We start from the raw sequence: 25,963 nt of genomic DNA, 5'->3' as shown, positions 1-25,963 counted from the left end.
TAGCAATTTGTGATTACAAATAGTAAGGAACAGTATGGCAGAGTTCTTAAGAACTTGGACTATGGAGCCAGCTTGCCTGGGTTCAAATTCCAGTCTTCCTAATACGTGACCTTGAAAACTATTATTTATAGTCTTTTACTACTTCTCACTTTTGAAAGATAAAACCATACTACTTAGGCTTACCTTTGATATAGTTCTCCTCGGGGCGCCTGGGTGGCGCAGTCGGTTAAGCGTCCGACTTCAGCCAGGTCACGATCTCGCGGTCCGTGAGTTCGAGCCCCGCGTCAGGCTCTGGGCTGATGGCTCGGAGCCTGTTTCCGATTCTGTGTCTCCCTCTCTCTCTGCCCCTCCCCCGTTCATGCTCTGTCTCTCTCTGTCCCAAAAATAAATAAAAAATGTTGATATAGTTCTCCTCTGATTCATATTTTTAGATTACATGTGAAAATGAAATTACGCAAACACAGGTCCGCGCTGATAATCTATCTCCTGGTGTCACTTCAGTACCTACTCACTGTGAAGAAGGTCCAGTGCATAAAAGTACGCAGATTTCTCTGAAAAGGCCCCCTCACCGAAGTGTTGGTATGTTTTGACTCTTCAATTCATTTATAATTGAATTAATCTTTTGTATATGAAAGATACATGACAAGCCAAGTGTCATTCATAGGCGATTGTGTTCGTTCCCTTCAGGTATTCAGGCCAAGGTAAAAGTGTTTGGAAAACAACTGTGTAATGCCACTACTCAGACAGATGAATTGCGGTCTGGAAGTGCCTCTCTCTTTGACATTTACTCCAGTGACTCAGAGACAGATGCAGACTGGGACCTTGAGAGTGAGCAGAGCGGTTTGTCTTACGTTGCTGTGCAGGTGAAAGAAGAATCCTGTTAAAAACGCGACATCAGGTGACTTGTGTGCTGTAGGTTCTCACATCTTTGCTCACATCATTACTTCTTTGTTCCCATAGCTCTCTCGCTTTGAAATAGTTGAGGATCAGCAAAATTTGTTTAGCTCTAAGGCAAAAATGTGCCCGCCTGCCAAGATAAGGAAGGTAATACTGTCCACAAATCTCCCCACCTCCCACTTGCACCTTTTTTTCTTTTTTCTTTTTAATCCTTCGTGGAAATCGGATTATAAAACAGAACCACAATAGCAACATTTCCAGATCAAGATCAAGCACTGAATATTTAAGCTTACTGCAGAAGCAACACCCATGTGGGACTTACTTGACATTTATAAGCTGGAATGTCACTATTCTAAATTTGAAGATACTAGTAAGCACAGCCAAGTCTGATACTATTAAATGACCTGGGGGTAGAGTCAGGAGATTTACCCTTGATTATGATTTTTTTATGTTGTATATTTATTAGTTTGTCCATTTGTAATACTCTTCAATCTGGGGATCAGTCCCCGTGCGCATTTCTGGTGAAGCTATGACTCGTGCAGAAAATATTCGAAGGGAATTCATTGAAACAGAGACAGAATTTCGTATACTTAGATTATCTTGTTGATGAAATCTGCATTGGTTCCTATTGCAAGCAACCAATGAGCTTGATTCATTTAACACTGAAATTATTAACATCATGCAAAAAAAAAAATTAGTACATTTCTAGCATTATCCCCACTCCAGGAATTAGGTTTTCCTCTGTTGATCCCACTCTGTTGAATTCCACATTTGGGAAGTAAGCACGTGAAACTTAGCTGCTCCATCGGCCACAGGACAACGTCCATGGCAGTTTTGCACCATGAAGAAATTTGTTACAGCGGTTTCTGAGAAACTTACTAGAACTCTAGTCTTCTAGTGGGAATACTGAAAACAAATGTCCATTTGATACCTCACATGTCTTGTTGTGCATGACTGGAAGAACTTGCATGCTTTGTATCCTAGAAGATTTAAATGATATACCAAAGCGATTTTCTTCCAAAGCCAATTTCACGTGTGACTTAATTTGAACAGTGTAATTTTAATAAAAAAGAATAATAAAACAAACAAACAAAATATTACTAGAAGCTGTGAGCCTGAACATCGTTGTGTAAACATTTAGCATTATTATTATTATTATCATTATTATTATTGCTGCTTTGGCTTGACTTTGAGATGACTGTTTTATGTTTTAAGAGACCTTTATGTTTTGTTTTGTTTTTTTAATTTTTTTTTAATGTTTGTTTTTGAGAGAAAGAGAGAAAGACACAGAGCATGAGCGGGGGGAGGGGCAGAGTGAGAGGGAGACGTAGAATCCAAAGCAGGCTCCAGGCTCCGAGCTGTCAGCACAGAGCCCGATGCGGGGCCCGAACTCACAGACCGCGAGATCATGACCTGAGCCGAAGTCGAACACTTAACCAACTGAGCCACACAGGAGCCCCAAGAGACCTTTATGTTTTAAAACTAAGCACATAAATCTTCTGAAGCTTGATACTATCAGTAAGTACCTGTTGTCCCTTGAGCTTTTAAACAGCCAATCTCCTTAATTCAATTATAATGAATATTATATGCCCATTCATCCCCAAATTCCAATGCCATGAGTATACTTCATTTCTACGTGTTAAACAACTTTGAGAGCTGTAACAGTTCTTTCCCTTTCTTTCTTTCTTTCTCACTTTCTATTCAGTTAGAATTTTCTTCTCTTACCAATTGAGAATTTATGTTTGGTTTGTTGATTCACATGATTTTATAATGTACAATGTTTCACTGTCCTGAAGTAAAATGAAATACTGGCTTTAAATTAAATATAAGGAACTTCTGGTCTATATAATACTGATTACTTTTTGTACATTTTCAATTATCTAAATTTCTGTTGTTCCCAGAAGAGTTTAATGGGAAATAATGAGATATACCTCAAAACGTCCCATATCATTTTTCATTTGTTTATTTAATAAGTATTTATTAAACATACTCTTTGCCAGATGACTTCTAGATACCAAGGTACATTGGTGAACAAGATAAAGATTCTGCCCTCTTGGTGCTTACCTTTTAGAGGAGAGCCAGGCAATAAACAAGGAAATGAATGAATGATTTTAGATAATGATTAGTGCTATAAAGAAAACAAGGCAGAGTAAGATGTTAAAAGGTAATTGGGGTCGGGGAGAGAGTTTGGTCTTTTAGGTAGAATAATCAGGAAAGGTCTCTCTGAAGATAAAATATTTGAGCAGAGACCTCGATGATCAGAAGAAGCAGCCATCTAATGATTGGAGGGCAGAGCATTCCACATGATAGGAATGGCAGGTGCTCTAGTATTTGAGGAACAACAAGGAGGCTAGGGTGGCTGGAGGTAATGAACTAGGCAGAGAATGATAAGAGATGAGATTGGACTGGTATACAGAACCAGACCACATAAGGCATTTGAGGCCACTGTCAAGAATTTTTATTTTATTCTAGGCTTAAATTCTATTTTAAATGTATTTTATGGCTGGCACATTGCCAGTATTTATCTCTTATATTTAAAAAACATAAGTGGATTCACATGTGAAGTCATTGGACTTAGGCAAGGGAAGAGAGACATGTCAAGAGTGTGTGACTATAAAGCTTGCTCTGTCAAAAATATTTCTCAATGGGAATTCTGAAGAGATGATGGTGGTGATGGTGTCATTTTCTTTTAAATCTCCCCACATTTCCCCATGGAAGCAAATAGGGCAGTTCCTATTCTGTTAGTGGCAAGGAAGCTTGTATCAGATTAACCGTCCCATGGATAACATGTATAGAAAACAACTTTGAAGGACCTGGGGAGCATCAAAAGCGGGTAGAAATAGCAAGTCAGCCTTAAAAGAGGTGAACTGCAGTGGGCGAGATGTCCTTTGTGAGCCTTCCCGCCTGAGTACACTCCCTGTTCCATGCTGTGGAGGGCAGCTGAAACTCAAGCAGAAAGTTACCATCTTACTGGCGTGAGGAGTCAAAGTTGAAAATTAAGGACGCCTGAAGTGAAGAGTGGTGGGGCAAGTCGAAGAAAAGTAGAAGCCACTAGGGAGGAGGACCAAATCTGCTTATCAACCACCCAAATCTTTGACTAATCACTGAAGTACACATATGTTGTATGGAGAGACCTCAGGGATCCCGGTAGAAAGCAACAGCTGGAAGCCTTAGCTTAGCTACACCATAGGGGAAACGGCTTGGAGTCTGAGTCCAGCCAAGTTAACTAGCTGTTAGAACAAAATCCTTCATGCTTTAGAATAAGATGACAGAATTTATCGTCTAAAATGTCCAGCATAATACTAAAAATTACTAGTCATATGGAGAAATTGGAAAAGTGTGATCCATAATCAAGACATAGGAAATAATAGAAACCAACTCCACGATAACCAGAAGTTGTACTGAGCAGAGAAGAACTTTAGAAGAGCTGTTTTAAATGTGTTCAAACAGAAAAATACAGTAATACCAAATGAAGAGATAGAGAATCTAAGAAGAGAAAAGGAAACTATAAAAAAGAACCAAATGGAAATTCTAGAGCTGAAAAGAGACAAGCTATCAAAACTGACACAAGAAGAAACAGAAAACCTGAATCACTCTATATCTATTAAAGAAATTGAATTTGTAATTATAATCCTTTCGCAAAGAAAATTCTATGCCCAGATGACTTCACTTATAAGTTCTATCAAACACATAAGAAAAAAATGTAAATGTTACGTAAACTCTTTCAAGAGAAGGATTAGGGAACACTTTCCATCTCATGAACTCGACATTATCCTATTACCGAAACTGGGCAAAGACATAAGAAATTACAAAGCAATATCCCAATGTGAATGTAGGTGCAAATATCCTTAACAAACTATTAGCAAACCTATCCTGCAATATAACAATAATACATCATGTCCAAGTATAGTTTAGCTCAACGCTGCAAGATTAGCTTCACACTCAAAAATCAAACAATGCAATCACCACGTTAAGAGAATAAAGGAGAAAAATCACATGAACACCTCATTAGATTTAGAGAGAGTATTTGACAAAAATCAAGATCCATTTATGATAAAAACTTTCAGCAAACTAGCAATAGAAGGGAACTTTCTCAGTCTGATAAATGGCAGCCATGATGTATATACCAATAATACCATAGTTAATGTTCAAGGGCTGAAAGCTTTATCAGGAATAAGAATCAGGAAGAAGGCAAGGATATCCATTTGTCAGTACTTCTAGCCAACATTGTAGTGAAGATCCTAATTAGTGCACTATAGGCAAAAAGAAAAAAGAATAATACAATGCATAGAAGTTGAAAAGGAAGATATAGGGGTACCACAGTGACTCAGTTGTTTGAGCGTCCAACTCTTGATTTCAGCTTAGGTCGTGATCCCAGGGTCGTGGGATCCAGCCCCGCATGGGGCTCCACACTGAGCCTGAAGCCTGCTTAAGATTCTCTCCCTCTGTTCCTCTCCCCCATTTGCATGTGCTTTCTCTCTCGAAAATTAAAAAAAAAAATTAATAAAAGGAAAATATAAAGCTTTTTAAATATAGATCATGTACATAGAAATGCCTATGGGATCTACAAAAAAGCTAATAGAATTAATAAGTGAGTTTAGTAATGTATAAAAACCAATTGTATTGTTACATATTAGCCATGAACAATGAAAGTGAAATTTAAAAATCAATACAATTTACAATATAGAAATACAAACGGTTTAGAATAACCCAAGTGTTGGATAGAGAGGAAGTATCCGGCACTCTGAGACATGGTTGATGAGAATGTAAAATATTAAAACCGCTTTAGAAAACAGTTTGGCAAACTCTTATAAAGGTAACAACCCATATCATTCAACCAAGCAATTCAACTCCTAAGTATTTATCCAAGAGAAATTAAAATACATGTCTACACAAAGACTTTTACACAGATGTTTATGAGCCTAAAACTGAAAACAACCCAAATGTTCATGAACAGGTGAATGGATAAGCAAATTATAGTATATCCAGACAATGGAATTCTCCCAACAATAAAAGAGAACAAGCATGTAACAACATGGATGAATCTTGAAAACGTTATGCCGAGTGAAAAAAATCCAGATTCAAATAAGAGCACATGCTTGATATTTCCACTTGCACAGAATTCGAGAGAGAGAGAGAGAGAATCAATCTGTAGTAACAGAAAGAAAATCAGCAGTTGCCTAGGACTGGGGCAGGTAGGAAACGACCTGCAAAGGGGAGAAGGAAATGTTTGGGCTAATGTGGGTGTTTTATTTCCTGATGTGATAGTTACATTCGTACATATCCCTGTGGTGGTGTAGATTATACCTTTATAAAGTTGACTAAAGAAAAGAGCAATACACGCTAATTGCCAAATCACTAGTACAAACAATAAATTCTGTAGTTTTTTTAAGGTAGACTTCACAGAAGAGGTAAAATTGGAATTGCCATTTCAGGAGAGAGAGGATATAGATATGCTACATTAAAAACAAACAAACAAACAAAAAACTGAGCAGGGGCGCCTGGATGGCTTAGTCGGTTAAGCATTTGACCTTGGCTCAGGTCATGATCTCACGGCTCTTGAGTTCAAGCCCTGAGTTGGGCTCTGTGTTGACAGCTCAGAGCCTGGAGCCTGCTTCGGATTCTGTGTCTCCCTCTCTCTCTGCCCCCTGTCTCTCTCTCAAAAATAAATAAGCACTAAAATTTTTTTTAAAAAAACTGAGCAAAGAAAAAGTCAACACAGGCATAAATGCAGAAAGAGCAGAGTGGGTGGCTTGAAGGTTTGGTGGTGGCATCCTTAGACTGAAGGCAGAGGCTTTTACAAGGGAATTGTGGAAGATTCCGATGGAGGGAGGAGAAAGGGGGCAGAATGTTGCCAGAAAAGAGATCGGCCTTTATCCTTTGGGTGCTGAATGACATTTTGAGGTTTTTGAGCTGGGAAGTACATTAGGTGACTGAATCTGGAGTATCGTGTGGGAAGAATCAGCAAGGAGAGAATTTGTTGGGGCTAAGAGAACAGACTTTTGCAGTAGTCCTGGCTTGAGAAGATCCAAGATTGAACTAGAGTGAGAAAGGCACAGAAGGGAGGTGATACTGAGAAGGAAGAATTGACTGGACATCCTAGACATGAATATTAGGTTAGTCTCTGGATTTGTGAACAAGGACAGAGTAAACAATGAGTTTCCAAGCCGGGGCAGCTAAAATGGGAGAACACTTAGTAGAAATAAGAAGCAGTCAGTCTGGGGAGAAAGGTTCTGATTTCAATTTTGGGAGTCAGTTGTCTGAGAAACCCTTCCTGACCCTACTCTTCAGTCTTTTTTTTTTTTTTTTAAGTTTATTTATTTATTTAGAGAGAGTGCGGGAGGGGCGGAGAGAAAGGAAGGAAGAGGGAATCCCAAGCAAGCTCCACACTGTCAGCACAGAGCCCTACACAGGGCTCGGGCCCACGAATCATGAGATCATGACCTGAGCCGAAATCAAGAGCCAGACGCTTAACTGACTGAGCCACCCAGGTGCCCTGATCCTGATCCTACGCTTACCTCTGTCTTAAGACTGGATGAAATGTCACTGCATACACCAAAGTGTGTCATGCTTAGCCATCACAACATTTATCTCCTTGTATTGTGACTGTTGACCAATCTCCCCCAGTAGGCTCTGTAAAACTTGAAAATAAGGACTTACATTAGTATCCCCATGTGCCAAGCATTGTTCTGAGAGCCCAAGGGTTTTGCGTATGTGCTTAGCACACAGTGAGTGCTTGTAAATATTTGCTAAATAAGTACTGAAAGTTGAGTTTGAGAGGATAATGGAACTGGAAAGTGGATGCGTCCTTTAGTCGATTGCAGTGGTGAGTTTAGGAGATATAGTCTGGGGAGGTATTTACGTAAAAGTGATTGTTGAGGCTGTGATATAAGATTCCTGAAGGACAGCTTATAAATCTCCTGTGGCACTTAATGTCTTCATTACTTACCTGGCAAATTTGCTGCAAAATGATAAGTAGGAGGGACCAAGAAAATGCATGCGAGCCTGCATTATCCATTAATGCAATTAACAACCTTCTGAATATTCAGGAATGGGCTCTTCAGATAATTGGCACACAAGCTCTGCCTGGCATTTGATGCTTGCCTCTCCCCTTTTGTACCAATAAAAATGAAGCCGTGACATTTGAGAAAATGGGAGAAAAATTCTAGGGAGGTGGCAGCAGCCTGGATGCATCTTTTGGTTTCCACCCTGGTTGGGTACTGAAGCCCCACCACTTATCAACTATATGAGTTTAGAAAAATTACATCATCTCCCTGGGGTTATGTCTTCTCATCTGAAAAACGGGGATTTTATTATCTACATCTGATTTCTGTCGAGAGGATTAGAGGACGTCCACCATGCAGCGCTCTTAGAACAGTGCCTGTCACATGGTAAGCACTCTGTGACTCTTAGCTAGAGGCAGGAAAGTATGGTGGAGCAGAGAATGGCCTCTGGAGCTCACTCACTACCTGGCCTTGAATTCTGGTGCTGCCACTTACCAGGCAAGTTATGTTCTTGTGCCCTGTTTCCTTATCTGGAAAGTAAGGGTGTTAGGAGCACCTCTATCGCAGGTTTGTTATGAGAATTACATGAGTAGTAGCCACCGAGAACACTGGCTGACACATAGCAAAAATCATGTCAGTGTTCATTATGATAACCATCGCTCCCTTCCTCTGATATCTTGAGTCTCAAGCCGGTCTCCAGCTATGTCTGGTCTCTTCACTGCCCTTCCTTCCTCAGTGCTAGAATGACTAATGGATGTTTTCTACTAAGGTGCACACAGTGACACTAGATGGGGTTGCTGAGCTAAAGCACTTAAGGACTGCTGGGCGGCCACATTAAATTTTTGGAGCTGAATGAGACTTTAGGAATGCTCTAGTATGCCCTTTTTATTTTGCACATGAAGAAACTAAGGATCAGAGAAGGCATCTGATGTAATCCCTGCCTGCAATTGTCTCAGCAATCCAGTGTCCCCATTTCTGAGAAATCCAATCCCACTCTTCATCAGAAATGACTGAATAATAAAGCTAGATGTACTTACAAATCCTAATTTTTTTCTAGAATCATTTGATCAAACCCAAATGATCCTGTAAGTTCCACAGGAGCAGGAGCAAGCTGCTATCGTTAGCTGACTGCTTTGTCTGGCATGTGGTTAATGTTCAGTTAACGTTCATCGAATGAATGATAGGGATCTATCATGGTTTTAAAGTTCTATGGGGCACCTGGGTGGCTCAGTCAGTTAAGCATCTGGCTCTTGATTTCAGCTCAGGTCATGAACTCATAGTTCATGAGTTCAAGCCCTGTGAAAGTTCTAGAGATTGCAAATCTTCCTAACACCTGCTCCAATGCTCTCTGAAGGGGATTCCTTCTAACACAGCCCCATTCCCTTCACGTAAAAATGCCAATCAATCTTTTGCTTCTTTTTCTAGTTTCTGTGAAGATGTTAGAGCTGGAAAGACCTTTGGAAAAAATCACCCAGTCAAATGGTGATTGTGTCAATGGTAGTTTTGTCAATGAAAACACTGAAGTAGGTGGTTTGTGCACGGTCACGTAACTAACTGGCTAGTGGCAGGATTGAGATTGAAACCTCCCTTAGCTCATCATTCTTAAAAACCATTCAGTCTGCTTCAAGAGACTATCACATTTCTTCCACCTGCCCTTTAAAGGCTTCCTAACCTTTCCTCCAGGTCATATTCTCCAGATTATTATTAATTTTGATTGCTTCCCCCTGAGAGCAAGTTTACCATTCACGTCCTTCCTCTTCCCGTCTCCAGGACTACCTTGTCATTGCTCCTCACCCACCAACAATGTGCACTTCTGGTTCTTAATCCCTGTCCTTGAAAAAAGAAGGTAGGTCCTTTCCCCTACCTAGACCAGGAGGGATGGGGGTTTCAGATATTCCAAGGGCATTATCCCTGCCTGGTTAGTTTCAAAACAGTTGAATCCCAGACATCTAGGACACTTCCAGGATTGTTCCAAGATGGTATTTACAGTTCTATTTAGAGCCTCAAAAGTGTGTTGGGCCCTGAGATAACACAACCCAGGGCAATCTCTAAACAGAGTATTCCTTGGCTGCACTAAATGACATTCAGGTTCTATTTTGCTAACACTACCAGGAAATGAAGAATTTCTATAGTCAATCACTGTCACCTTTTAGCCCCTTCTCTACAGTTCTAATGGCTTACTGGTTTATTTATTTATTTATTTATTTATTTATTTATTTATTTTTACCAACTCTAGTATCTTGTTGGGGTGGATTTTTCTAAATGGCCATAAATTCTTCCATACCTGTCAAGAGGTGCAATCTCTTTGTCCACTCCTTGAATCTGACTTGGCCATATGACTCACTTTGGCCAATGGGACATTAACAAAAGTGATTCATGCTGGGGCTTTGAAAGTGCTAGAGCACTGGGGTTGTCCTCTAGCTGTGGTTGGAACCCTGGAACTCCCACGTAAATGAGCCCAAGCCAGACCACTAGAGGAAGAGAGGAAAAGCAGCCAGACCCTTCCTAGAGCCTTCTAAATACCAAACATACGAGTGAGGCCATTCTAGATTTATCCAGCCACCGCTGACATGCCAGCCGAGTGGAGAAACGTGAGCAAGCCCAAGGTTATCAGCCATACCTGTTCAGACAGAAGACCTTCTCAACCAACCCACCGAATCATGAGATAAATTAATGGTTGCTTTTTAAGTCATCACATTCTGGGGTAGCATAGTATGTAGGAAATGCTCCAATGTAGGTAGGTAGATAGATAGATAGATAGATAGATAGATAGATAGATATAGGCAAAGACTTCTTAAAGAAATGGCAATCAGTATTCTCTAGTTCCCACCTCATCTTGACCCTCCCCTCATCCTATCGTATGTCATCCTAGGTTTAATTAGTCATTCTGATTATACATGATATTTTACCTAAATAAGGGATTAGCAGAGTATGGCTGTTAATAAATTGGGTCAACTGCAGGTTTAGACTTAGGTGCTCTCTGCTTGGCAGTGCATCATTAAAAGTCGCGTCTTTCACAGGTATTGGAATGTCTTGGAAAATAAGGTCCTTTCTCTGTAGGCAGAGATCCACTCCACAGTTTCAGATCCAGACCACTCTCCTCATGCATGAACACAACAGCTTTTTTTATTTTATTTTATTTTATTTTATTTTTATCTCTTTATTAAAATTTTTTAATGTTTATTTTTGAGAGAGAGAGAGAGAGAGAGAGAGAGAAACAGGGCACAAGTGAGGGAGGGGCAGAGACAGAGGGAGACATAGAATCTGAGTCAGCCTCCAGGCTCTGAGCTGTCAGCACAGAGCCTGATGCAGGGCTCAAACTCAGGAACTGTGAGATCGTGACCTGAGCCAAAGTCTGGCGCTTAACCAACTGAGCCACCCAGGTGCCCCCTTAACAGCTTTTTTTAGATTCTGCCTATGGAACTTAACTTCTCTGCCTGAATTTCCTATACTATTATCTTTTTTAAGTTTATTTATTCTGAGAAAGAGAATGTGTGTGTGAGCACAAGCCAGGGAGAGGCAAGGAAAGAGGGAGAGAGATAATCCCAAGCAGGCTCCATACTCTGCACAGAGCCCTATGTGAGGCTCAATCTTATGCATGTGATATCCCCACTTGAGCCAATATCAAGAGTCAGACGCTCAATCGACTGAACCACCCAGGTGCCCCAAACTTCCTCTGTTATTACAGTGCCAATAACTCTCTCCTTCTTGACAGTTTTCTCATCCTTTTAGAAAACACGCACTTTGGGAACCCCTACATTGTATCATGATTTTATCCCCAACATCATCCCAGGCTTCTAATCCACAGTCTAGGTCCCCCAAACTGGACCCCTTGGGATGCTACTTCTAAGCATTCATCCCTTCCATTCAGCTCTAGCACAATATGAGTGATTTCTCATTCATTCATCAAACATGGCAGAGTCAGTCCTTCCCTTAAATATCATACAGCATATCTAAAAATTCTTAAAACTAATTCCAGCCATGCGCTAGTTAGAATTCGGTTCTCAGTGGAAGAGGTGGTGAGGTGATGATCCTGAGAAGGATAACAATGACCTAACAGGCTTATTCCAAATAGTCCTGTCCTGAACTGTATCACCCTTTGGGGTTGGTTGATGCAACTTCACGTGAATCTGACCTGTCACAAAATAGTGGTAACCAACCAATATGGCATTCACGCGTATTTCTAAAACTGAAAAACCACACTTGAACTAGTATGATATTACAGCAAAATTTTGTGACAAAATGTGGGCTGTTCTGTAGCAATCCCTCCCAACTCAATTTGAGGATGACTCACCCATTCCAATCTTCAAGTCGATGGGGAAAACCATGACTCTTTTCGGCATCTGTCTTTGCTGTTGAACTCCTCACAGAGTTGCTGGGGGGAAATGACAGAGCTTAGCTCAGTAGAGGACAAACATTTTGCACGGACATTTCCAAGCTTCAGATAAACTGTCCCCTGGATTTTGAACCAAACTGAAAGAAACCAAAGAAGACCTCTCAAGTTCAGAGTGTCAAAAATAGGAAGGTTTATCAGTGGAGGCTAGTAATCAAATAGGCAGCTTTCCAGTAAATAATTATTTTTCAGCTGCAGCTCAGTGCTTTCATTTTAATAATATTTTCCCATCAAGAAACACAACAGCACAGTGTGGGAGATTAAGAGAAAAAAAAAAAAACATGAACGAATAAACAAACAAAAGTCACCCGTTAATTTAAGATGCCGTTGCAAAGAAGAGAAACCGTCTCTAATTAGCTCAAGGCAAAAAAAGGGGGGGACATTATTGGAGTCATAATAGAGATAAAAGTATTCCAGTTGAATATCTACAACGTTTCCCCACTGTGGTTTTTTTTGTTGTTTTTTTTTTTTTTAACATTTATTTATTTTTGAGACAGAGAGAGACAGAGCATGAACAGGGGAGGGGCAGAGAGAGAGGGAGACACAGACTCTGAAACAGGCTCCAGGCTCTGAGCTGTCAGCACAGAGCCCAACGTGGGGCTCGAACTCACGGACCGTGAGATCATGACCTGAGCCGAAGTCAGACACTCAACCCCGAGCCACCCAGGCACCCCCCTACTGTGTTTTTAAGGAGAATGTGTGTGTGTGTGTGTGTGTGTGTGTGTGTGTGTGTGTACCCCTGCATGTGCTACTTAGCTACCGAACCTGTATTGTAGACGGTAATAACCAATAGATCTATAGATCTGTGCTGGCCAGCCTCCTCTACTGGCATACCCCCCAAGATGGCCACAGCCCTAAATCTACATATTTCCATTCTACAGCTATCAAACACTCTCTGGGTTTAATACTCCAGTTTTGTGAGGGAGTCCCTGATAGGTTCACCTTGGGTCGGGTGTCTGTGCAGGGTCCAATTGCCTATCACTGGAAGAGAGCCTAAAAAGTCCCCTTTTGGATTTCAAAAGGTGGGGCTTTGGGTAGGACATACTATTTATATTATTTTAGAAGATCAGGTTGGGAGGAAATGATTGACATTCATAGTACAAATGTAATGCCATCCTGTTAACATTTCAGTGTGTTCCCTTAAATGGTATGCTGGCTATAGCAATATACATGTATTAATATGCTTCATATACTATACATACATCTTTGTGCCTTGGGGTTTCTGTTTAGTTGTATATCATAACCATTTCCTCTCATCATTAAGAATGTTCTCCAAGCACTTTGATGGTTGCATAATACTCCATTGTATGAATACTAGTGTGTATATATATATATATATATATATATATATATACTATTAGATATTTATGTGATTTTCAAGTCTCCACTATTTAATATAAAGCTGCAATAAACATTTCTGTACCTTTGTGCATATTTCGAATCATTTCTTAGAGATACCTAGAAGTGGGCTACTAGATCAATGCACCTAAATATATATTTTTTTACTGCCAATTCATTTTCTGGAAAGTTTGTGCCAACATGTCCCCCCCACTGTGTGGTCAGCTCATTTTAGGACCAGCTCTTACCCATTTAGAAAAGTAAAACAAAGCACGAAACTGGACACTGCCACTGTGTACAGTTTTTGCCAATGCCATGTATTCTATTTAATTTCTCACTTAGGCTGACTAAAGTTTAAAGCTGAAATTCTGAAAATATGGTCCCCAGGGGCACCTGGGTGGCTCAGTTGGCTGAGCCTCCGACTTCAGCTCAGGTCATGATCTCCTGGTCTGTGAGTTTGAACCCCGCGTCGGGATTCTGTGTCCCCCTCTTTCTCTGCCCTTCCCCTGCTCTCTCTCTCTCTCTGTCTCTCTCTCTAAAAAATAAATAAACATTAAAAAAAAAAATTGTGCCCAGGCCAGTAGCATCAGCATCACCTGCAACTTAATGGAAATGCAAATTCTTGAGCTCTGCCCTAGACCTATTGAATCAGAAACTTTGGGGGTGGAACCAACTTGAGTTTGAATGAGTCTCATAGGTGACTCTCATGCCCACTCAAGATTGAGAACCACCGGCTGAAAACATTGGAGAATCCTTTCTAAGCCCTCCCAAGTGCTTCCCCATTTTGAGTGCTAGTTTATGAGCCCTGACCATTTATAAGAAACTGTTTAACGTAGGATAAAGGCGGTAGTTTTAGAGAGTCCCGAGTTATAAGTCCTGTGTGACTCCCTGGGTATGGATCCAAATGCACGTCATAATGACTTATTACAGTGTTGTAGCTTACATTTCAAGGTGAACATTTTTCTGTATCATTTAGCCTAAATGAGGCACTGGAGGGAAGTTTGAAGCTAAGTTACCCCAGATGTTTCATGGTTACGCAAGAGCGCAAAACAAAACATGTTTTCCCCACTGAACGAAAGCACAATATAAGTTTTCTTTAGCAGCTGTGGCTGGAGATTGCAAAATGGAATAATCTGGCTACCCTCCAGGCTCTTAGTTACCCCTCCCCCCTCCCCCAAGGGCCAAGGACAATCAAGCCAAAGAGAAAGGATAACACAATGCTCTCAAGTTCACAGCTAATACTGAGAAATGGAGCTGCTGGAACATCTGGAATGTATCAGAATAGAGGTGACAGAGGAGTACAGAGCACCTCGCCCCACCGCCTCTGAATGAAACTAGTTCATTTAGAGTGGCCCTGGGAGGCATGACCCCCAGTATTCATCTCAAAGCAATGCATCCCCGGGCACCTGGGTGGCTTAGCTGGTGAAGCGTCAGACTCTTGATTTCTGCTCAGGTCATGATCTCATGGTTCGCGAGTTTGAGCCCCCCACTGAGCTCTGCGCTGATAGCATAGACCCTGCTTGGGATTCTCTCTCCCCTTCTATCTCTAAATGAATAAATAAACTTAAAAAAAAAAAAAAAAAGTAACGCGTGCCAGGATCTCAGGGCAGCTGGGAGGCGCGATAGAAAAAATTGGGGATTTTCAGTCTTTTTAGAAGCCTGCACACAGCATGGCAGCTACAGCCGTCTTCTTCACCTGGACTTGATAAAGCCCCCACTTCTGAGGCTGTTCAGGCCTTAGCCCCATTGCACCTCTTAGAACAATGCAGGGTGTAGAGCAGGAAAAGTGTGGATCTGGTGTCAGCACACATGTAATTTTCATGCTCTGCCACATAGCAGGCACGTAACCTTTCACAAGTCACTTAATTTTGCTAAACGTCAGTTTCTGAACATTACCTCATTGAGACCGCTGCAAAGATTAAACGGAGTCAGGCCCGTGGCGCACAGCCGTTGTTTCACAAATGGTCATTCCCTTTATCTCCTTAGAGGGCTTGGTGTCTTTTCACTACCTCTGTCCCCACCCTAGTATGAGGAACACATAAAAAATACTCTGTTGAAACTCAGAAAAAGAAATTTCATCACGAAGTTCAAAATCCCTTCACCGTCAGGAAGTTCTTTTCTTTTCTAAACGCTCTTGTCTATCAGTCTTTGATCGTTCACGGTGACCCCGACGCCTCTTTTCTCTGGTGAGCTTCTGGACTAAGGAGTCTGCAAAAAGGCATCCCTTTATGAATTAGCCAGGGTCCCAACCAGAGCCTCCTGTCGGGAGGGAGAAAGTAATGAGAAAGCCTACATCGAAATGAGTTATCCGCCTGGACCTTGCCAGTCCCGGGCCCTGGGCCTTCACGATTCCAGCCCTGATCAGCCTCCAACTGAATTCTTTACCAACAGGTACCCAATGCTGCTTCAAGTCCGTCACAAAATCCCCAGTCCAGACTTCCCCAAAGGCAGACATGACTTAAACCTCAGGCTATGTCCAGAATTACATATATTTCAACTGCCTTCTGAACCCCAGCCCCTCCTTCTTGGCCTGTCAGAGACCAGTCATGCAATGGCCCTGAGGGGTTCAAACTTAGAAAACAGGATAAAGACTGAGGAGAATTATTATTTTAATTTCCACCTGACTTAACTGAATTTCTTACAGTGTGACTGATTTCCTTAGGACCCTGGTACATGGGCCAGTGTTGCTTAGTACTGGGTTAAATGTTTCCAGATTCCCAGATACTCTCTCCCCTCATCACATCAAGTCTCTGAGAACTTAGAAGCCAAAGTATGAATTTGATCCTGAAGATTATTGAAACTTCCAGAGTCTCACCTATAAGGCCAGAACAATGACATAGGATGCTGGTTAAGACAAGCATGCAGGCAACATAAGCTAATAACAACACTCAGTAATGAAGGGATGGAGATTACCGACCAGCACTGCGTTCTGACTGTTTAAAAATTTCTTAGCTGGGCATTCTGAAAATACATGTTGAATTTTGTTTTGTACATTCAGTTCTAAAATTCCTTGACACCATTCAATTATTCCTTCATTCAATAAATATTTAATAAGTGCTTAATATGTACCAGCATTAAAAAATTAAAAACAAAAAACAAAAAACAAAAAAGGAGGTGCCCGGGTGGCTCAGTTGGTCAAGTGTCTGTCTTCAGCTCAGGTCATGATCTCGCAGTTTGTGGTTCAAGCCCCACGACGGGCTCTGTGCCGACAGCTCAGAGCCTGGAGCCTGCTTGGGATTCTGTGTCTCCCTCTCGCTCTCTGCCCCTCCCCCACTCGCACTCTGTGTGTGTCTCTCTCTCTGTCTTTCAAAAATAAATAAACAGTAAAAAATTAAAAAGTAAATATATATGTAGTGGGATTACAGGGATATAGCGGGATTAGAGTCATGAGGAAGACATATGTGTCCCTGCCTTCATGGAGTTTACTGTCTATTGGAAAATTTAGATGTGAAACAGAGTCAAAAATATGACAAGCGTTCTGAAAAGGTAAGCACAGAACACTATGAAAGCATTTATTGATCAAGTGTGGCTGCATCATATTGGGTTATTATTATTATTATTTTTTAGAGTTTTACCCTGTAAAATTGTTGCCTTGCAACCATTCAAGCAAGGCAAGCAAATACCAGATTTTGCGCCTCCTGGCCTCTCATGTGACCAACTCAACATTGTTTCTGTGGGCCTTTCTTCGTTTGGGCACTAAAAGTCCCATGGTCAGAAAAAACCCTCAGCCCCAAGCAAACCAGGAAGAGTTAGTTACACTTCTTGCCTCACAGAAGGTATGAAGTTGATTCTCTGGGTTTTGTTTCCAAAAGCCTGAGTCCTTTCGGTTAACTTCAAAAAGCCAATCCCTTCCTTCAAAAAGCCAGTGCCGTGAAGCAGCAACAACTACCATATAAAAAGTTGGAGGTGTCGTTCTAGATTAACATAGACTAGAAAGAGGGGCGCCTGGGTGGCTCAGTCAGTTGAGTATCTGACTTCGGCTCAGGTCAGGATCTTGTGGTTCGTGAGTCTGGGCCCCACGGTGAGCCCTGGGCTGACAGCTTGGAGCCTGGATCCTGCTTCAGATTCTGTGTCTCCCTCTTTCTCTGTCCCTCCCCTGCTCATGCTCTGTCTCTCTCTATCTCTCTCAAAAAATGAATAAGCATTTAAAAAAAGCAGACTAGAAGAACATAAAGGGAAAATGTAATGTGTGACTCTTCATTGGTCTTGGCTTTTGTTTTTAGGCATAAAAAATTATTGGAATGGAACATTTACGGGGAATGCAAATATGAACTAGATAGTGGTGATTTTGTGGAACTACTGATAATTTTGTTACATGTGGCCATTGTACTAGAGTTATGCAGGCAAATGCCTTTATTGTTAGAAGACATAGGCCGGAGTGAGTACATACTGGCGAGGCAACAATGATGGCAAAATTTTAACAAAAAACATTTTTTTTTACATTTATTTATTTTTGAGAGACAGAGAGAGACAGAGCATGAGCGGGGGAGGGGCAGAGAAAGAAGGAGACACAGAATCTGAAGCAGGCTCCAGGCTCTGAGCTGTCAGCACAGAGCCCCATGTGGGGCTCAAACCCTCGAACTGTGAGATCATGACCTGAGCCGAAGTCATACGCTCAACCAACTGAGCCACCCAGGTGCTCCTTTAACAATTTTTAAAAATATTTTTATTTTATTTTATTTTATTTTATTTTATTTTATTTTATTTTATTTTAGAGTGGGTGTGCACACACATGAGCAAAGGAGAGGAGGAGGAGGAGGAGAAGGAGGAGGAGAGAGAGAGAGAGAGAGAGAGAGAGAGAGAGAATCTTAAGCAGGCTCTGCACTGAGCTTGATCCCATGACCCTGGGATCATGACCTGAGCCAAAGTCAAGAGTCGGACGCTCAACTGACTGAGCCACCCAGGCACCCCTAACAATTTTTAACCCAGTAGGGTTTATAGGGATATTTATTTATTATTCTCTCAACCTTTCTGTGTAAAAATAATAAAAAGTTTTGGGAAAGAAGTCAGCAACCATTGAGCAGAACAGGGTTTGAGACGAGAGCAGCTTCTCCTTGAACCAGACAATGATTCCTCTCGAATGGAAGCAAGACTAAAAGGGAGGAAAATAATTGTGTGCCAGTGGCATGGACTCTAGGCATACGGGATCATAGTGAGCCTCGCAAACATCTCCGTGCCCCAAAGTTGGCATTGAGACAGCCAAAAAAGCCCCTGACTGATGATCTAGACATCTCAGTAGTCAGATTCATGAGGAAACAGCTGCCTGGTGACCAGATGCCTGGAATCTTTATCCAAATCCCAGTTATGGGAAGAGCCTGAACTAAAACTAATATTCAGTTTCCTTTACCGCAAAGAGTTACATTGTCTCCACATCTGAGTTAATGGACTTTATTAGGCACTAAATTGCTGACTCTAGAAAGGAAGGTCCACCCAAGTAAGTGATGTTTTAGCTGAAATCTGAAAGATGAGTAGGATCTTAGCTACTCCCCCACCCCAACACTCCCCAAGTGTCTGTGGGCATTCCCTGCAGTGTCTCCCATGTCTGAAAGGACAAGTGTAGCTGGGCATCACCTGGTTATCCTTCTTCTATTGTCTCAGCACTTCTCTGCTAGACAATGCCCTTTCCCCTGGGCACAGCTGCGTCCAACAGGTGCCACAGGCCTCCTCCCGCAGCCAAGGAAGGGCTCAGGAACTGTCAGAGTTGTGAGATATTGTCATACGCAGTGGCAGAGAATGGCTCCTGCTTCGTGTGTATGTTCAGCTAGTGAGGTCGCAAAGACATATTCCTTTTGCCCAGTTACATGGGTTGTAAGGAAACAGCTCTTTCAGTTTTCATGCACAAGCCCCAGCTTTCCACCCACACTCAGATATATAAACACGAGGCATCAACAGGAGCTGGTAGTGGGGCCTTGGCCCACACGCAAAGACATGTCACGCACTAAGCTGCCCCCCAAACCGCTCCTCCTTTCTGACAATGGAGGCTTTGTCGGTGGGTCTGGCTTGTGGTGCCTGGCTCCCACTTCCCTGGGATGACTCCTCCTGGGAGGAGCTTCTGTTCTTCCGGCAGAGATTTCTGGGTCTGCTCTCTGGTTCTCCGAATATGCCAGACCCATGTGAACCCTAGCTTGGGCCCCTTCTGGGACCCACTCTTTCTGTTCATGTCTCCCACTAGATCGGGATGTTTGAGTAAGAGGTGAGGTTTTATTTGCCTCTTAAATCCCTGAAAGGTGGCATCGGCCTGGCATGTAAGAGGGACTCAATTTATTTATTTATTTTTATTTTAGAGCACATGTGAGCAGGGGAGAGGATCAGAGAGAGAGAGAGAGAGAGAGAGAGAGAATCTGAAGGAGACTCTACACTCAGCTCGGAGCCCAGCACAGGGCATGATCCCACGACCCTAGAATCATGACCTGAACTGAAATCAAGAGTTGGTCGCTCAGCCTACTGAGCCACCCAGGTACCCCAGAGGTACTCTATTTTTATTGAAAGACCGTCCCCTACCCTAGACCAGCATTCACCCAACTTTAGATATTGTTTAAAACACAGATTTCTGGGGCCCCATCCCCAGAGACCTGATTCATTAGATCTGGGGTGAGGGCCCAGGAACTTGTGTTTTAATAAGATTCCAGGCAATCATGATGCAGAGGGTCCTTGAGTCTCTCTTTGCCTCTGCCTCAGGCAGGCTCGAACCAGGAACACTGCTAGCCCTTCAGCTCCTTTGAGAATTAGGCATTCTTTCCCTTTCTAGTTGCACCAAATCCAAGGCTTACAACTTGGTAAGCAAAGTAATGTCAGCCCCTTCACCCCCTCTGCCAAGCATTCTTGTGTTATGCACAACATATGCGATGGTTGGAGCAACCTGGTCTGAAGCCTGCGCCTGCTGAGAAATGCTACAACTGAGAAATTCATCTTGGAGTCAGTCACCCAATATCTCAATAAACCCTGGGAAAAATCTGGGGTTGAATTGTGCTGGTGACTTGCTCCTGGAGATCGGGTGAGCCAGTGGCCAGTCTCCAGATCTGGTGGGGAGAGGGGTCTGGAGAATTCGAGCTCGAAAGATCTAACACAGAGGTCGTAACCTTTGCTGCATATTGGAGCTGCTTTGGGAGCTTTGAAAGATCCTGATGCCTGGGTCTCACCTCCAGAACCTACTTGAGTGGGGGTGCAGCCTGGGCATCAGAGTTTTTTAAAGCTCCTCAGGTGATTCTAAGGTGCAGAATCTCTGACCTGAGTTCTCGCCATAATCAGGGAGATGCATTGGCTGCTATGTGTCTTCCTAAGAATTGGAGGACCAGGGATGAGCTCACCCTTCTGACCACAGAACGCAGCTGGTTGCCTTATTCCGTATGGTCCAGCTCAATATAAGTTCTTCAGGCTTTTCCTCAAGAAGATAATGAGTTCTTTCGTGTATGTTCTTTGGCTTTTCTGCTCATGACCTATACCCATGAAGTTTCTGAACATTCTCCCAGCCTTCCTCTCTCTTCCCTCCCCCTACATCAAATCCATCTATTCTTAATGTTGCATACGCACCCTCAGCTTGACAGGCTAATTCTCCACAAGGCATACGTGGCAGGCAAAACTTCAGTACTCTCTCTGAAGTAGGTGCCAACCCAATTTGATAATATACCGCAAAGAAAACAATGTCATAACAGCCAGGTGTTATTTTTAAATGGTGGGACCCAAACTTGAGAGGTTGTTGCTTTTGTGGGGGGAACCTCAAACCTAGGGGAGTGGGGAGACGGTAGCTGACAGCCTTTTGGAAGCCCCCACTGTTCTCCCCACTTGTGGCAACGGCTGGACTTCCACTAACAATGCAGGTGATGGGACTCTCACAAGAGGATGAGAAGAAAGAGGAAAGAAGCCAATTCTCCTGTTAGAATATGAACTCCTAGAGGCACCTGGTTGGTGCTGTCAGTTGAGCATCTAGCTCTTGGTTTAGGCTCACATCATGATTCCAGGGTCATGAGATCGAGCCCCCAGTTGGGCTCTGCACTGACAACACGGAGCCTGCTTGGGATTCTCTCTCTCTCTTCCTCAAAAAACAAAAAATAGAATATGAGCTCCTAGAAAGGGGGACCATATTCTATTCCTTTTTGAATTCTACATCATTCTCACCACATCATCTGTACACTTTTGTCATGCAATAAATATTACTGAGTTGTCAAATTTTTCAAATTCAAACTCAGCACTAATTTATTGAGTGGCTGCTATGTCCTGCATCCTGAACTAGGTAATTTCATATGTTATCTCATTCAATCTTAATAAATCCTCGGGTATTAGTGAGGATATAGACTAAGCTACTGTAACAAAAATATCTCAGAATACAGGATTAAACAGGGTATGTGTTTCTTTTCTTTTCTTTTTCTTTTTTCCAAATGATGGTCCAGATTATGGTCCACCGAACAAGTCCAAGGTCTGGTTGTTGGTTCTGTTACCTTTAACATGTGCTAGTTACTTGTTAGCTAGTCTCTTTATGCCCAGATCTTCCATGGCTGCTCCAGCTAAGAGGTAGATGGAAAAGGCCAGAGAGGCACATCTGCATTTTTAGAAACACAACCCAGAAGTAGGACAAAATATCTTATTGGCCAGAATGTGGTTGCATGGTTATAACGATGCACAAAGCATGCTGGGAAATGTAATCTCTAATTGGGTGGCTCTGTATCCATCTACAACTGGGGATCGAGTTTATTAAGCAAGGGTCCATGTATGTTGATGGACAAGTCTCATCGAACACCTCATGCCTGTGGATGGGTATCTTAGTTCTGATTGAAGCTAGACATGGACTGTAGAAGATGCTACTTTCCTGCCCAGAGAGGTCCTCTGTTTTGTCAGGGTATTCAGAATTAAGTTGGCTCTGAAAGGCTACCTCAGCTTATAAGAGTTTGGTGTATTGGCCAGAAAAATACCGATTACTTAACTGACAACGGAGATAGATACATGTCAACAACTTGAATGCTGTGTTCCCCATTCAGGCTAAGATTTTCCTGGTCTGGAGGTACCTAGAACCACATCACAGTGTATACGAGTAGATACTGAGGTCCAATCCGGACCAGGTGCTGTGCTAGACGTCTTCCACAATCTGCTTTGATCTACAGACCCGACTCAATGAGGTAAGGATCATTCGGACCATTTTACAGGTATGAACACTGAAGAGCAGAGAGGTTGTGTAGCTAAGATGTGGCAGGGCTGGTGTCGGAATCCAGGTCTATTTGCTGCCAGAGTGAGTGCTTTTTCCACCACACTCTATTGCTTATGTGGGCACTGCTTTACTCTAAGCTTCAAGACATCCTCGGTAACGTTTTCACCGGTTGTGCCTCTTTGTACAGATTTCTGCTGTGGCATTTATTGCCGTAGACACATTCTATTATTGAAGGACGTCTTTTCCAGGCTCCCTCCTCTCCTGGTATCCACGGATCACGTCTTAGTCATTTTACAAAATTAAGGCGAGCATAGGGCCTGGTGTTTGTTACACGCTTAAACAAATGAGTAAATGACTAAATAAACCACCCTCCTTCCCCTACAGTTAAAACCAGACCCTCTGCTGAACCCCCACCCTCATACTACCAGCTTTTACCATCAATACTTAGCCCACTCCTAATTTCTCCAAATTAATATCTTATTCTAAGTCCTTGGTTTGCAATTCTAGTGCCAGGGGCGCTAAAAAAATATTTCCAATTGATTCTCAAACAACAATCTTTCGTATACTGGAAAGATCTCCTAAGGTTGTATTTTTGATTCAACCTAATCTCAGTCCATCCTGATGACTCATTAATATATTTCCTTTTGTTTCATCTTCAGAAGCTGTGGGGGGAAAAACTGTTTCCCATTTTAAGTTTATTATAAAAATGAGCCCTCAGGATTCCAGGGAAAGGGAAGGATACCAACTCCAGGCTGAGGTCATGATTTTGCTGAAGGAGACTTTGTTAATCATCTCGATGCTGATGCAAACTCCCCGCAGTGATATTCAACACAGGCCTGGGTGGGGCTGGCCTCATCTCCTGGCCACAGCTCTGTGAAAGGAAGGAGCTAGAAATGAGAAGGGCACCTTAAAAAATTCCTTCACCAGTGGCACAAATGATGGGTGTGTGGTTAGGACAAGTCAAATCAAATCAACAAACATTTCTAGATGCAGGGCTTTCTGCTGGACAGAACGGGCGCCGTAATAGAGTGGAAGAGGTCCTTCTCTCATTAATAAATTTACTCATTGAATCATTTGCTTAAGCATATAATAAATACCCATGAGCTTCATTAGAACTCATTATCCTCATCTGAATAGTGACTGAGTTGGACTCCTCCCATGAAGCACTGTCCCTAATGCGGATGGGGGTGTCTGTCTTTCCCTCCCCCAGGCATCATGCTAAGCCAGCTACTACATATGAGAAAATTATGTGAAGTTGCTTTAAAAGTCCTATGCAAGTTTTGCATTCAATTCGTGATATATTCCAAGGGGTGTGTGTGTGTGTGTGTGTGTGTGTGGTATATGGTTCTTCTCTCAGTGGAGAGAAGGTTTGTACACTTGGGGGTACCCATTCCCTAAAAGTTCAAGGCTGGATGATGTCTGACATCCCTTCTGGATTCAGAATTCTTTTCTGAGGAGTCAGAAATAAATAATATCAGAGACAGCACAGGCAGATATATTTGAACCTAAGGGCGTATCGATGCCATTTATTTTTTTCTCAACCCCAACCAAATAAAACACTTCTGCAGACCAGATTCACCCACCAACTGCCAGTTGTTAAAAGTATAGGAGCCTAGGAGTCCGTGTTTTCAGAACATTCCCCAGGGGACTCTTAGGCTCAGACAATCGGGAGCTCTGAGATAGGTATGAATGAGTTCATCATACACTGCAGAACCTGGTACAAATATGAGCCATTATTGTGGGTAAGGATAATAATCCTTGCTGTCTTCACCACACAGGAGGGTTTAAATGAAATAATGTGTATTGCTTTGTGAAAATCAGGAACTAAGGTTATCAGAACAGGAGGTGTGGAGAGGGCTGCCAATCTTCTCCTGATCCTGATGAGAGTGGACCAGGTATACAGAGGTTCTATAAGCTTTACAGTCTTGACAGGAGGCGCCGCTAGCTTAGAACAGATCCTCTCCACTTCTTGTCTCTTCCCTCCCCATAGCTCAGACATAGGCTCTGAGCCATCCTGGTACGGACACCAAGGGCCTCTCTCTTCCTTCCCTTAACTCACTCTATGGCCCCTTCAATCAAAAGAGAGATCTGACAAAGAAAGGGACGCAGATTCTAGTCAAACCTTACGGAGACGGGCTGTCCTTGCCGCGCCCCCCCCCCCCCCCGGGGTCTCTCCTGGCCCCAGCCCAGACACCAAGGGCCCGGTGCATGGTGTTCCTTTACAAGGAGAGTGCCTTCCAAGAGATCCCATTTCTTGAGCCTCTCTGATCTGCTTCCCCTTATCAAAACGTATTGGTCCAGGGGTCTGTTCTTTCGGAGCCCTAGTTTGGCAAATTAATATAATAAATTATGTTTAAGAAGGTAAATTAAGAGCTTCATGAAAACACATTCAGAGTTTATTTATGTCGATGCTTCTGTCCCTAGTTTCTGGGTCACATTTGCAGGGTTGCTATGGAACTCATTCACAGCTGAATGTGAACAGGCTTTTCGAACATACTGGCATTTCAATAGCTCCCTTTATTTGTTCAACAGTATTTGAGTGCTTATTATATGCAGGGTATATTCTAAGAAGCACTACAGGGCAGTGGCTTTCAAACTTCAGTGAACTTTGGCGGTACTTGGAAGGCTTGTTAGAACACGAAGTTCAGAATCGTAGATCCTGATTCGGGAGACCTGATTGGGCCCGAGCAGGTGCGTTTCTGACAAGGTCCCGGGTGAGGCTGGGGCTGCAGGTCTGGGGACCACACTTTGAGAACCAGTGGTATAGGTCACGGCAGGAACCAAGTGTGTGACCTCACAGGGCGCACAGTCCAGGGTGGTTGTAGCAAGGGGACTAATGGTGGAGATGTCGGTCGGTGGGGGAGACACCGGGAGGCACAGAAGCCCCTTAAGGTGCTGTCCGTGCCTGCCACCCCCAGAAGTCATCCCCACGCTGACAAGTCAGAGGCGCTGCGCCCTCCCGTCTCCCCTCTCCGGGGCCCCGACGCGTGGGAGGAGGGAGCGGCGGGCGCTCACTGGAGGAGCCGGGGTCCAGCGCATCTTTCCGGGACGTGCGCTGCGCGGGGACAGCGGAGGAAGTCGCCCTCCCCAGTCGCGGCCCCGCCCGCTCTGGCGCGCTGCTTGGCGGCCGGAGCGGCGGCGGCGGCGGCGCCGCGGGGCGGGGCGCCGCGACCCCCGTCCCCTCCCGGGCGC

General features: G+C 43.0%; 2 protein-coding genes across 3 annotated transcripts in view; both read left to right on the top strand.

Annotated features, from left to right (window-relative positions):
• The window catches only part of THAP10 (THAP domain containing 10), a 30,352-nt gene extending 7,662 nt beyond the window's left edge, over positions 1–22,690 (top strand). Inside the window, exons 2-4 of one of the 2 annotated variants that reach the window (XM_049613824.1) lie at positions 432–579; positions 688–898; positions 22,605–22,690. In XM_049613824.1, the coding sequence (XP_049469781.1) occupies positions 432–579; positions 688–884 (345 nt within the window). In that variant the 3' untranslated portion in view covers positions 885–898; positions 22,605–22,690. Of the gene's footprint in view, positions 1–431; positions 580–687; positions 1,998–22,604 lie in introns of those variants that run through there. The other variant, XM_049613823.1, reaches the window with a different exon arrangement.
• Positions 22,655–25,963, top strand: part of LARP6 (La ribonucleoprotein 6, translational regulator) — a 24,804-nt gene continuing 21,495 nt past the window's right edge. The window contains exon 1 of the mRNA XM_049613822.1: positions 22,655–22,742. Within this exon, the coding sequence (XP_049469779.1) occupies positions 22,738–22,742 (5 nt within the window). The 5' untranslated portion in view covers positions 22,655–22,737. The remainder of the gene's footprint in view (positions 22,743–25,963) is intronic.

This window comes from Panthera uncia, assembly GCF_023721935.1.
Source record: "Panthera uncia isolate 11264 chromosome B3 unlocalized genomic scaffold, Puncia_PCG_1.0 HiC_scaffold_1, whole genome shotgun sequence".
Classification (NCBI taxonomy): domain Eukaryota; kingdom Metazoa; phylum Chordata; class Mammalia; order Carnivora; family Felidae; genus Panthera; species Panthera uncia.
This window is presented reverse-complemented; position numbering and strand designations above follow the sequence as displayed.